Source organism: Lytechinus pictus, chromosome 13 (genome assembly GCF_037042905.1).
Source record: "Lytechinus pictus isolate F3 Inbred chromosome 13, Lp3.0, whole genome shotgun sequence".
Lineage (NCBI taxonomy): Eukaryota > Metazoa > Echinodermata > Echinoidea > Temnopleuroida > Toxopneustidae > Lytechinus > Lytechinus pictus.
The window spans coordinates 24,316,391-24,331,474 of NC_087257.1; the positions used below are offsets into that span (position 1 = coordinate 24,316,391).

Consider the following 15,084-nt stretch of genomic DNA (forward strand, 5'->3'; position numbering starts at 1 on the left):
TATCTTTAATGAACATTAATCATTAGACTTTGCAATACGGCACTATATTGCACAGCAAGTTTTGTACGTAAGCATACAGCATATATGGCTACTATGAGTCAAGCATTTTACTTATAATAGTTGGCCACTGCATTTTTATTACTGTACCTTATATTTACAATATGTCTAAATTCTATTATATCTGCTTTATTATAAAATTGTCACGTAATGTATTTCATTTTGTCATACTCTGTTCAGTGTAAATTTATTTTGATTGTACAATAAATGCAGAAACTCCTACACAAATAAATTGGGAATGAATCAGATATTTATGCATGTACTATGATATTGCACAGGCAAATCAAGTAGACCAAATTATGTGTTAATAATGCACCAATAAAATGCCCTGTATTCGAAGTGATGATTCTTAAATCAGCATAAATAGCAGCAAAAATGTACCCATGAAATTGGCTAAAACTACAGAATTACAATGTTTAAGATATTCATTTAGTTTCCATCTTTAATTTTTTTCCCAGGTTGGATTATGGTGGTCCGTCAAGGGAATTCTTCTTCCTTTTATCGAGGGAGCTCTTCAACCCATACTATGGTTTGTTTGAGTACTCAGCCATTGATACCTACACTGTACAGATCAGCCCGATGTCGGCCTTTGTTGATAATTATCTAGAATGGTGAGTGTAACAAATTCAACCCATTGAATGCTGAATTCTGTAATTCCCATAGGAATTCACTCTCCTTATGATAGCACAGGAAAAATGAATACGTGTCTTTTAATTAGCACGAGATCAGGTCACCATTTGTGCATAATTTAAGTGAAATAATTTGTAATACCAGTTGATAATGTAAATTCCATTTATTTTTCAAGCCCAAACTAACTGTTTGTCGAGACTTCTTTAATTTTAGCTAATCGGGAGGAAAAAACACAGTCATTGCTCTATCAAAATACTACAACCGTTTCACTGACTACAAGGTGTCTGATATTTACCTTACCAACATATCCCTATCTCATCAAATCCTTCCTGGGCTGCCTATGAAATTTTCACAGCAGTTGTGTTGTGTTGGAGACAAATGAATGACATACATTTCTGTCTTTATATCTTTATCCTTCTACAGGTTCCGTTTCTGTGGTCGTGTAATCGGGTTAGCGATCATCCACCACTTCCTCCTCGATGCCTTCTTCACACGGCCGTTCTATAAGGCCCTCTTGAGGCAGCTGTGTAGCTTGACCGACCTGGAGTCTCTGGACAGTGAGTTCTACCGTAGCCTTCTATGGGTCAAGGATAATGACATCACTGACCAGCTTGATCTGACCTTCACAGCAGATGAGGAGGTCTTTGGACAGGTGAGACACAGTTGATATTATCTTGGGCCTGTATCTGAAAGAGATGCGTTCAAATGCAGCTCTAGAATTAAAGCCTAAGTCCCTAATACATTATGTAATTGTTTTAAAATCAAGTTGTGTTTGATTTTGGGAATTGTATCTGATTTTAACTCTACCAAACCCCTGTACCTTGAGCTGTTTCATAAGATTGACTGTAAAGTAATGCTTGGCTGTAAAGTGTCTATTTTTTAGCCCAAAATTTTAAGAAGATATTGATGAAATATAACTGTATTCTTAGTAATTAAATTTCTACTAAGTTACAAAACTAATAAGCTTTGCCTGAAAATGCGTTATTAACTTTTTAGCCGATGATCGTATGACTTTTGTATATTTAACAGAGGCATTATTTACTAGATTTCACATGAAGAACAGTGTTTTTCTGTGAAGTGAAAGTGATGCCATTGTTGTAGTTGATATCAATCAATGTGATCGTGAATTTTTTTTCACTATTTTGATGCAACCTTACAGCTAACAGAGAGAGAACTAAAGCCAAATGGATCAAACATCGCAGTGACGGAGAAGAATAAAAAGGAGTATATTGAGAAGATGGTCAGGTGGCGTATCGAGAGGGGGGTGGCGGAACAGACGGAGAGCCTTGTCAGAGGATTCTATGAGGTAAGATAATAATTGCTACAAAGAACATACATCAATTTATTCTAAATAAAAATGAGTAGGAAGCTAACATTTAGGATTTCTTTTTCTGTTCAAGTCATCTCTTTTTATCAAAAAGGATGTTGCTTATTAAAGGAGGTGCCGCATTTGGTGGGTATTTCATAATGCTCTTCGTAGAGTTACGCACGACCTAACGCATGACTAGAAACATGTTCTAAGGTGCCAAGTAAGGTACTTAAGCATGATAGGCAATCAAAAAAGAGTCACCAGTCATGCATAAAGTCATTCTTAATTTATGAATAGCATTATGAAACACCAGCCAGGAGGGTGTTTCACAAAGATTTAAGAATGACTTAAATAGCACTTAAATGTTGACACGTATCTCAGATGCAACGCGCAATCTAATTGATCAATACGCAGTAGTGCGCATCCTCTTTGCATGATCTGACCAATGCGGTTATGCCTTTTATACCACACGCAACTAGGCATTTAAGTGCGACTGTAAGTCATACTTAACCCTATCTAGGCCGGGGGGGGGGGGCCTCTGAGGCCCCCCCTCACCCCCTCAACGAGTCGCGCGATATTTTCGCCGCGCAAATTGTTTTGACCGTGCTGCTCGCAGACTTTTTACTTTCAAGTCTTGCGCAACTTTTGAGACCAATTTTGCGTCACCCAGGTACGCGGTTCCGAAATTACGTAGCGTTATGTAAGTGCATGTCAGACCAAAAATTGCTCAAAAACGTGATTTTGTGTACAAAGTCAATGTAAATTGTGTTTTCAACCAAAAATCATAAATGTATGATTATTTTTAGTTTTGCTGGTCTAAATGTATGTATTTTATGCTGTTTATGATCTTAGAAGAGTCCCCAAAGAATTTTTTTGAAAAAACAATGAAAAACAAAGGGTCCAAAAAACAAAGAAATACATAAGAAATTGCAAAAAGCAATATAAAACATAAAAAATTGATCTGATATCACAATTTTTTTCATGTAAACTTGCTAAGAACACCACAAAGATTTTCTATGCCAAAAATCAGAACATTTGGAGCTTTATTTATGGAGTTAGAGGAAAAAGTATGATTTTGCATACTAATTACGCATGAATTAGCATAATTACTTTATAACAATTAGCATGAAATAAATTACTATACAATTTTGTAGATTATATCCCAGACAACCTGCGTGCCAATTTTCGGCGCGATCGGCCGAGATCTCAAGGGGGGGCCTGGGAGGCCCCCCCCCCCCAGCCATATGAACTCCCAAAATACCCTGGCCTAGATAGGGTTACCGGTAAATCCTTGTGAAACACCCCCCTGGATGTATTAGCCAGCACATGCCAACATACATATTTCTGTTTCTGCATAGCAAGCTTTTTTAAACTTCATTCCTACTTCTTGATATCAGTAATTAAATTCCTAATGTTAACAATCTTTGATACCAAGAAAAAGGATAATACAATAAAAGAGCTTGCCATACATATGTCGGGATTAGGACACTAAAACAGTCAGCTATGACAGTCCCTGTGTATTTCTTCGATAAAAGTTGTGACGTTTATGGCTTTCCATAGTTGTAAATGATCAAATCGATTACTTTATCATTCAACAGTCATTTTCAGGGCTAACCACATGGTGAAGCATATGGCTCTTCATAATCATGATTCTTTCTAAACTGGGGCCATGTTTTTCATTATTCTTTTTAGGTTGTTGATTCCAGACTGGTATCAGTGTTTGATGCAAGGGAGTTAGAGTTGGTGATTGCTGGTACGGCTGAAATTGATGTTGCTGACTGGAGGAGGAATACAGAGTATAGAGGAGGTAGGTAGAAATGTAGCAACATTGTTGCTTCGACATGGTGCCAACATTTTGCTCCAACATCAATATGTATTTGAAAGGATACAGATTATAAGAGACGTAAGCAGAATGTGACATGGAACATGGTAGCAACATTGATTTTACATGGAAAACAGATTATAAAATACATACTGTAAAAGATGCTGCAACAAGACAGTGTTTTAACAACATTGTGGCAACATATTGCTTTTGTATCAATATTTGGATTTCATTTGGAATACTAAGTGTAAGTACAGAAGAGAAATGTTGCGGCAACTTTGCAGCATCATTTTGCTAAATATATCAAGATTCTATTCTGAGAAGGAATGCAGTTTACAAAGGAAATAAAATGAAATGTTGTACAAGCAAATCTTTAAAGGACAAGTCCACCCCAACAAAAATTTGATTTGAATAAAAAGAGAAAAATCCAACAAGTATAACACTGAAAATTTCATCAAAATCGGATGTAAAATAAGAAAGTTATGACATTTTTTAAAGTTTCGTTAATTTCACAAAACATTTATATGCACATCCCGGTCGGTATGCAAATGAGGGAACTGATGACATCACTCACTTTTCTCCTCATTGTCCTGTGAAACAAAGTTTTATTTCTCCCTGAACATATTGAATTACCATTGCTTAACATTTTATGGTTCAGTCAAGATGTTCCTTATGGTCAAATCTGCACAAATTGAAATAATGTATAATTCGAACAATAAAAAACAAAAGAAATAGTGAGTGAGGGACATCATTGATTCTCTCGTTTGCATGTGACTAAATTGTGCATATAACTATTTTGTGAAAAATATGCGAAGCTTTAAAATGTCATAACTTTTTTATTTTACATCCGATTTTGATGAAATTTTCAGCATCATGCTTGTCTGATTTTTCTCTGTTGATTCAATTCAACGATTTTATGAGGTGGACTTGTCCTTTAAAGATTTGCTTGTAATAATATGATAATATTCCGCATTTATATAGCGCTTAATACATCAGAACGACGTCTCTAAGCGCTTTACAGACATATTATTACCCCGGTCATCGGATCCTTGCATGCCCGCATACAATGTATGCACCTTCTCCACTCCCTGGGGAGCATTCCAACAAGAGTTCCAAGACTCAATTACTAGGCATACTATATACAGGCTTTCACATCCTATTGGGTACCCATTTAACACCTGGGTGGAGAGTGGCAAAGTGTGGATTAACGCCTTGCCAAAGGACGCTAGGCCATGGTGGGATTTGAACACACGACCCTCTGAGTACAAGGCGAGAGTCAGAACCGCTACACCACGACGCTTGTACAACATTTCATTTTATTTCCTTTGTAAACTGCATTCCTTCTCAAAATAGAATCTTGATATATATGAGGTGGACTTGACCTTTAACTACACCTTCCATCATCTTACATTTGATCAGAATTCATTCCAACTTTCAGTGCCCCACACCTCTTCCTTTGCTTCTGTTTTTGTCAAGTTTGCATAATCTAGGAGTCTCTCTTGACAAGCATGTTAGCTTTTAGTGACTCCCCCACTTTGTGTAATATTGATTGTTATAACATGTATTATAATTTGTATTTTATGTGGAAATAAATGAATGGCAAAAAGAAGCTGCTGAAAACTGCTTATCTAATAAAAGAGAGCCAATGGAGTAAATAAATGAATGAATGAATAGATAAATAATAAATAAATTATTTAATTAATTAAATAAATAATAAATAAATGAATAGTTGGTCCCAAAACTAAGTATGCTTATTATTTTTTCTTCCAAGGTTTCCACGATAAGCATCATGTAGTCAATTGGTTCTGGATGGCGGTGGAGAGGTTTGACAATGAGAGACGGCTTCGTCTGCTTCAGTTCGTCACGGGTACATCCAGCATTCCATACGAGGGATTTGCCGCCCTCCGTGGCAGCAACGGGCCAAGGAAATTCTGCATCGAAAAGTGGGGGAAGACTTCATTCTTACCAAGGTATGTAATCACAACTGAGACATGGATCATAACAGAAGTTTTAAATAAAATCATAAAGTGCAAAATTGTCATTTCTGTGTTCTTTAGGTATGGAATCTGTTGGGTGTTTCATAAATCTGTTAGCAAGTCATGATCGACTTTACAAACGACTTGTGATCCTTCTTTGTGGTAAATGACACACACCATATTTCCATTGGTGTTGATATAGTTTCTAAGAAAGGGTCAGCAGTGGTGTGTAAAGACACTCGTAACATATTAAGAGCTTTGTAAAACATCCACTTCAAAGTGAGCATGTCGGATATCCCTCTCACAAGGCATCTTATCAGAATTCAGAGCTACTTTACGAATCTTCTCTCAGGCATTCTGCAAGTGACTTCCCAAAGTTAATCTTCATATTTATCGTAAACAAAGCCATAGGGAATGGGAAAGGCGCTGTGCATCTTAAAAGGTAAAAGACAGTAATTGCAGCAAACAATTATTTCATGAGAAAGTCTTTTAAAGGAGAATGAAACTCTTGGAGCAAGTTAGCTTTTGTGAAAGCAGAAAAATCAAAGAATAAGATCAACAAAAGTTTGAGTAAAATAGGACTAGCAATAGAAGAGTTATGAGCATTTGAATGTCGAGATCACTAATGCTATGGAGATCCTCCCATTGGCAATGCGACCAAGATCTATGATGTCACAGATGAACAACTCTCCCCTTTTGGACACTGAAAATGTACCCCAAAACATCTCTTTTTGCTCATTCTAATCATATGACAAACGATTCATCAATGATATAATGTTGTGAAACCTCTGTACTTGTCCTGTCATAAAGAGAACACCTCACCTTGTGATAGACTCTATAAAAGTGAGAATATAAGTGAAATAAGTACTAAAGTAATGAGGGAGTTGTACGTGTGTGACATCACAGATCTTGGTCGCATTGCCAATAGGAGGATCTACATGGCATTAGTGATCTCAATATTCAAATGCTCATAACTTTCTTATTATTCATTCAATCTTCCTTAAACTTTCAACAATATGTTTCTTTGATTTTCTCTTTGATATGGATTCAGCTGGTTTCAAGGGTTTCATTCTCCTTTAAAGTCAAGGTTAATTTCCACTGTATCATCATAGATCTAGATCTGGTACATTGTGATAAACTTATCTTTGTGAAATCTTGAAATTTTAGCTGAAAACAGATAATTCTGATGATCACTAACACAGGAAAGCATATGTGGGACAGTGTATTAATATTGCTCAGAAAAATATCCGACATTTGATGGAATTCAGTGCTTATTTGCTCATTTCTCAGCAATTATGCATTTTCACTTGGCACATATTTTTTATTCATACATGCAAACACTTGGATGGTAATTTTATCGGAATCTGTTTGAACTCATTTTGAGATTGTTACCACAACTGGTATTTATCTTTAACAGTGGTCTTTGGCATCCCTATTGTTATGTCTGATTAATGTGAGGATAAGTGACTACAAATGCCCAAAATAGTCTTATGACTATGGAGAGAATTATAGAGAGATGAGAAGGTTATGGTGATTAACATTCAAGTATTTATTTTTTTTTCTGGGAATTCCTGTTTATCTTGGCTCACGTTAAATGGATTATGATTGAATTCTTTCCTTGTTCTGGTAGTTGAACAACTCATAGATTAGTCCAGAATTATTGTGAACTGATCAACACTTCTTGAAGCTTCTCAGCACTAGCAAGTTGTCATGCTGTGACAGTTACAATACTAATAGTCAAAGGGTGATGCTTCTTAGCAAACCAAAACAAAGGATTTTACTGAATTTTTTAGAGAAAGGCAAGTTAGTCATTGCTGACATCTGTCACGAAATGTTGCACTTATCTGTGTACTATGGCAAAATGAAGTATGTGAGATTTTAACTAAGTTAGGAAATTTAATCTTTTCTAATCTTGATAAATATAACATTTGTTGCCTGCTTCCTTTTTGCGTTTTCTTGCGGCAATGGGATGTTACGAAAACAATTGCAAGCAATTGCAAGCCAATGTTAGTTTATTTCATCAACACAAAATCTTGAAATTGAATTAAATTGTTTTTAACTGATCCCCATTCTGCCTCTTGCTACAGAGAGTTCAAATTTATATGCTTTATTTACAATCGATTTTTCAATTACAAACTGGAAATTGAGAGTTTGCAGTTGATTGTAAAAAAAAGCTCTCACATCACCCTCATAGATTATGGACTGACATAAATCTAGATTAGACTGCATGCCACATTACCTCAATGTCTAATACACTTTACCTACATGTCCCATGATGACCCCATTGATTGACCTCCAAGTCTGTAGCTGTAACCAAGTGAATGGAAAGAAAAGTGCAAAGTAAAGGGGAACTGGTACAATGGGTATCCACATCTTAATAAATGACAGGATTAAGGCCAGGGGATTAGGAGATCAAGATTAAAGGATTTAGACTTACTCACTATTGATTGTGAAAGGTCTGTGGAGTAACAGTTTAACTCCTGTACTAAAAGGTTTGTTTCATTCAAAGGCACTTTAAAAGGGTGAAAAGAATGGAGCTTGACAGTGAAGAAAGGGGGATTTAACCTCTTATTTACTTATCATTCTTTGTATGGGGTAACTGTTTATACCTCTTATACCTGAGGTTAGATATAGGACTGGTAGATTCCCCTCCTTTGGGGCTTCAACAGGTGCAATACTATGGTGTCTGTTCGTACAATCCTTCTGTGGATGTTAAGCTTAAGTTTACAAACATTATTTGTTGTATGTTGCAAGCCTATTCTCTTGAAAAGTTAATCTTAGCTGCCCACTTTTCTTCTTTTTTCCTGTACAATATTATGATAATGTCATGTATTCTGAAGTATATTTATGAATTTCATTGATGTCAACCCGGAGTCATCCACACAAGCCTGTTGTACATTGACCTTTCACCCCTCCCCCCCCCCCCATACATACACTATTTTTAATCTTGCTTTACATGTATATTTTTTTGCATAGTGTGGAAGTAAATCTTATTGGAAATCAAATACTGGAATGCTCCAGCATTGTACAAGTGTGAGTCAGTCTGTTTTGTCTAATGTAAAAACAGTAACATTTAGACATGCGCTTTACTGGTCTTGACCCTTGCAAAATAGGAAACATAAGGAAAACCCAATAGGTGATTGTAATTTTGTTTTGAGTGCAGAATGGCTATATAAAGTGGAAATTTTCTTAACAATGTCGACTAGCGAATGTAAAACTACCTTAAAATTCCAGCTTTTCCAATATTCATTTTAATATTTTTGATTGGCATGAAAGGAAAAACAACTGTGAAAACTTTTGTAAGCCAAGATGGCTTTCCTCTTTGTTCATTTCAGAGCTCACACTTGTTTCAACCGACTGGACCTGCCTGCGTACCCAACCTACGCTGTGCTGATGGAGAAACTGGTCATTGCGGTGGAAGAGACAAGCACCTTTGGAATCGATTGAGGTGATGAAGCGCACGTTTGAGACAAGTCTTGGATAATAACATGGAATGACCAAATTTAGCAGAGCGATCAGGATGAAGAGAGATGTATGTTGTTTAAGTTGGATGTGAAGATGGTAGGTTGGTGAAGACAAGAAGGTTGGGATGCCGTTGGTGCCATTAACAAGTCTTTGAGGCTGAAGATGAATTTCTCATTTCAGGCCCGACTGGAAATGCCCATCTTCAAGAGATGAAATTTGCCTGTTATCCATGTGGTTATGACTTTCTTGCATTTAGGTGGAACTGAAGAAACCTGTGAAAATGCCCATCTTCAAGAATACCTTTATCTGGGATTTGTGTAGGTTTCAATTACTTATGATTGAGTGGAGATGAAGAAACCTGCAAAAATGGCCATCTTCAAGACGACCATTGTATGCCATTCATGTGAATCTGGTTTGTTTGTAATGGAGTTGAGATATGCATCTGTTATCTCCAGAGAGCTCCCAGAAGTTTTCCCTCCTTGTATGTGTAAACCTCATAGTTCATGTACAAACCCGATAGAACAAGTGAATCTGTTGGCATGGGGACAAGAACACTTTCTGAGGACATCGGTCAAGAGAGGACATGTTTCTTGGAAAGATGGGTATGAAGGATGCAGGAGGATAAATATTGTGTAATACGCCTGTCCTTTGTCATATATCCTCCTCAGTATCCTATACAGTAATAATAGAGAGGGTTAGATGATGGGCTGCCTGACATGTCAGCTATCTATTTCATTTTACCAAAGCTATCCTACCTCTTCTGCAATATGATAGGATATTGTGTAAGAAACAAAATGAGGTTGAATTGATATGGACTATCAGATATCTCCAAGTTCATCAGGTGCAAAGAAGATCTAATCCCACCAAGTTTTTGAAGTACATGTATCTCCCTTCATTATGGGTCGCCTAAACTATGACATCATAATATTGTTCCCATGGACTCCATACATGCAATCTCGTGGAATGTTCCCTACTCTGTAGTCTCTGTATCATCTCATGGGGAAACTGTCTTTCATCGACGGTAGGCTGTAATACCTGGGCCCCGTCTTATAAAGAGTTGCGATTGATCTGATCAACCACAACAATGGAAAGCCAGCAACATCAACCTCTAAACTGCATGTTTGTTCAAAATATTTTCCAGATATGATGTATATTTTATACATTCATTGCATTCTTGAAAATTTAGTGTGATTCTCTTTATTTACAAAGGACATTGTGCAAATTTCCTCTAGTAGAAATTATGACAGTGATGGATTTCCATCTAGCTGATGTTGATCAGATCAATCGTAACTCTTTGTAAGACGGGGCCCATGTACATGTAGGTGTTTCATGAAGCTGTTTTGTAAGTTACAAGCGAATTTACGGACGACTGGTGACATTTTCTTAGGAACTGAAATCAATGCCATTGGAAATCTGGTGTGTATCAGTCACCACAAGAAAGGATCATGAGTCATTCATAAAGTCACTGGTAACTTACGAACAGCCTCATGAAACTTTCACCAGTATTAGAAATGGAAGACCAGGGCCCAGTAGCAGAAAGTAGAGCAATTGATTTTACAATTGATTTGTATAAGTGATTGCATGTATTGAATGAAATCAATCACAAAAATCATCCATACGATTAATGCGTAAGAATGATTGCACCGTTGATTTGTATAAGGGATTACATGTATTGATCAATGAAATCAATCACAAAAATCATCCATACGATTAATGCATAAAATGATTGCACAGTTTATTTGTATATGTGATTGTATGTTATGATCAATGCAATCAATTAGCCTTACGATTAATCCATAGCTGTGTCACAGGGCCCTCAACTTACCATGAAATATGATCCTTTATCATTCAATATTAACTGTATCATTGGAAAGAATATATATCAATCAGAATGATCTAACCATCCTTGCTATGCTGTGCAGCATCATATTGCAAATACCAACCATTTCGGGACTGAGTAATAATGTTTTTGTTGAAAGTAATATACACCCAGGAACATTTGTTCACCTGGATTCCTAACATTCTTTTATTGTGAGAGTCACCGGGTGTATATTTCATGACTATAACCAACAAGCTCAAAATCAATGTCATATCCACATATCATTATCAGTCATCACTCATCAGTTAGTAATATCAGTCCATTTGTAATGTACCTGGCAGGAATTGATTTCTTGAAATGCCTGTGCTCTGTAAATGTCTGCTGGGCTAAATCAAGGGAAGTGATGTCCAAAGACCTTTGGAAGCACATAGAGACATTAGATGAATATGCACTACGTGTATGTGATTTACAAGAATTGAATATTTTTATTATCATCATCATAATAATGAGCAAGAGAGGAATCATACAACACATTTAAACCTTAAAACAATTGTCTATATTGCATGGCCATTGGACAATGCATCATCAGTTTCGGTTAAAGCTATAGTTGTTAATGCCAAGATTACTTCCATTTATGGTAATACAGAGGTAGATACTAGAAATCAGTTGGTGAACAAATAAGTCTGATGTTCTTTCGCTTTGACTAAAGCCAGCCGTCTCATATTGGCTGTTCTCCATGGCCGGTTGTACCACGCTAATCAGTGTTTATTTGTCTTTCATCAGTGTATATAATGTTACATTTTAGAATTTATTTTTGAAACTTTTTATTCAATTTTTGTTGTTGCTTTGGTATGGTTTGATTATCCCACCAGTTATTTTATACAGCATTATATACAGCATGTTCTCCTTTGATCAGTGTTATGATCTGTTGATACAAGAATTCACTCCTATGAATATGCAGAGGGGAGTATCGATATGCAATCTCCTGAAAATACAAAAAAAAATAGTTCCAAATATAATTGTAGCAAAGGGAAAGGACATTATTTCAATGTTTTATAGCAATCTTTAACGAATCTCTACAGTTCATTTTGTCCATCATTCTTAATTACCATATGGACCTAATTGATAAGAATATTCCTATTGAAGAAAATTAAGAGCCAATATATATTTTGGTAAGAAATAGTCTACAGCACTAAATCAGAACTTCAGACATGCCACCATTCATAAATAAAATTAATCATTAGACATGTATTCCATCAACCTGTTGGCTGGAAGATATGCACAAACACTGATCAAAATACCATTTCAATAATCTTCCATAATGCAGTTTATGGTAATAAATCCACATGTACTGCCAAAGTAGACAAATTAAGATGTAAATAAGACAATAGGAATGAAAATCATGTGTAAACTAATTGGACATTCTCACTGAAAAAAGATTGATAAAATGTATATTTATGAACACTTTATTGATTGTAATGTACAATATACAAGCAATGTATGAGGAATTGGTAATGATGTATGGGGACTATTGACTTTATCATCTCTAGTGCATGTATGTATATCTGATCAAGAATATGTTATGTGGTATTTAAACAAAAGACAACGTATTCAGCTGTTTACATTTAATATATTATCTTCATTGTTATTACTATTATTATCATTTAAATTCTATTAATGCCTATCTCTTTAAGAGTATATGTTATTGTATTATTGATGTTATTATGAGATATTGTATGCATAATTTATGCATGCAATCATTTCTCTTTGTCGATGAATATTAACAAAAGCAGTACTTCCGTGAACACATAAGCATGATAAATGGGATGAATTGGAGGAAATTACAAGTATTGTATTTTCATTTCTTCTTTTGGTTTGTTTTATTATTTTGCCAGTACTTTGAATAATTTATCTATAGATATTATTTCTTGTACTCCATAAAACTTCCACCAAACTATGGTCGTAAATTAAAAGTAAGTTTTGTATTTTGCCTTCTTGAGAGGGACAACATTTTCTTCCATGACATGGGATTGGTTTTGTAGCTAAATCCATTATTTTCTTGTTTCAGTAAAATGAAAATATGTATTATGGTATCTTTGCAAACATCATACAGTAAACATTCATAACAAGACTATTCTATAGTGAAATTGTTGACATGATATTTCAAATTCAAAAGTTATGTTTCTTTCATTTTTCACTTCTTCTGTAGCTATTTGATTGCAATGTCATGAATTTAATTGATAATGTCTATAAGAATTATGATTATAAAAGGGGGAACATTTTGCAGCAAATTATATTAATTTGGATAATTGCACATTTTAGAACCTACTATTTATTAACATCATTAAATTTGGTTCAGTAACAAAAGAAAAGTAGAGATTACACCTGTATGTGAGGGGAAAGTTATGCCCCCTGTGAGTAATATATCCCATTTATATTGGGACTCAAATTATGAGTTATTGAACAAAGTAGCATTGTAAATAGCAGCTTAGTGAATGAGCTTAGACTGAACTGGTTATCATCAGGTAATGGCATTCATTTTTTGTTCCTCCTAAAATTTGGTTTTGACTGGGAATGGAATTGTTATAAAATGATCAAATACAAATCATGGTGTATTTATTTTGCATGCTATCAAACCATGGTGAAGATATTTTTTGCGATTCTCTTATCCAATACCATCTCAAGGTCATGAGAAGGTCGTCTGTCTTTTCCGCCATTTATCTAGCCTATTGTGTAAGATGCTGTCACTCGTGCAAATTCATGCAAAATTAGTATATCCTATGTAAACTTGCAATTCAAAATTTATATTAATTTACATTTATATCTGCAATCACTATATTCTACATTCGTATATATTATAATTTTGTAAAGCTATTAGTTATTAGTGAGATTTATATCCTCTTTATTTTAGTATTTATTTCTAATATTTCTAACATAGTATGTATCTTGCAAGTGTGTTTTGTGTCTAGTCGTACAATGTATGATATTCATATTTCGCTCAATTCCATTCTGTAAATTGGCAATTATGTAATGTACTTTAAGATCCCTCAATACAATATATTCCCTATCCCTAGCCTTAGTTTATTTACTATCGAGTGAAGATTTATACCTGATTACTGCAATTTTTTCATTTCTCTATCATGCCACCCCATATTTCTTCCAGATGATTATTTTTATTAATATTCAAAGTAAATTTCCTTGAAAATTAAGGACCACAATCATCCTAGCCAATTTCAAGACAATAACTCACTAATACCTATTTGATGAGAGTGATAGACTTTATATATTCTATGATGGATATATTGACGATAAGGTGCTTGAGACAGAAAATTCCCAGATTTAACCCCGAAAAATAGTTTGAAATACAATGTTAGATGGGTACCTGTATGCCTGACATATCTTTTCATCCATCTCTAGTGTTTGAGGAGTTTATTTAGTCTGTGTGTTGTTTATTATCATATTTGGTGAAGGGTATATTATAGAACTATAGTTATAGGAGAGAAAAATCATTCTTTAGGATGTTGCAGGGAGCTTTTTCACAATCAGTTGCAAATATCAATTGCAAGCTAATGATTGATATAGTAATCCTATCTATAATAAATGAATTCATATATTTTGTTGCAAAATGCAGACCAGTAATCGATAAAAAATTTACCATTATTTTTTTTTTGGAGGGGGGTTCAATTGTTATTTTTCAAGAGTTATCATTGATTGTGGTACCCGGAATTGGCTTGTAATTAGTTACTAGCTTCTTGCAACATACTCAAAACTTTGAATGCATTGCTGATACAATTTGATGTCAAATAAAGACATGGAAGCTGTAAACCCATATCGAGGAGTCTTGGTCATTGTAAAGTTATTCCAGGGGGGTCAGTTACACAAAGAGTTTGAAGCTTGGCTTAAATTCCGAACTGCTTCTATTAAGAGAAGTATGAATTTATTTGCTTTAAAATTGCTCTATCAACCAAATTTGTGATTGATATGGGCGATCAATTGCAAATAAATT

At 35.0% G+C, this 15,084-nt stretch overlaps 1 protein-coding gene across 1 annotated transcript in view; it reads left to right on the forward strand.

Moving 5' to 3' along the window:
- LOC129274285 (E3 ubiquitin-protein ligase HECW2-like) overlaps positions 1–12,221 on the forward strand; it is a 48,401-nt gene extending 36,180 nt beyond the window's left edge. The window contains exons 19-24 of the mRNA XM_064108274.1: positions 516–668; positions 1,111–1,339; positions 1,847–1,993; positions 3,689–3,803; positions 5,590–5,788; positions 9,130–12,221. Of these exons, the coding sequence (XP_063964344.1) occupies positions 516–668; positions 1,111–1,339; positions 1,847–1,993; positions 3,689–3,803; positions 5,590–5,788; positions 9,130–9,241 (955 nt within the window). The 3' untranslated portion in view covers positions 9,242–12,221. The remainder of the gene's footprint in view (positions 1–515; positions 669–1,110; positions 1,340–1,846; positions 1,994–3,688; positions 3,804–5,589; positions 5,789–9,129) is intronic.
- Positions 12,222–15,084: the final 2,863 nt, after the last annotated feature.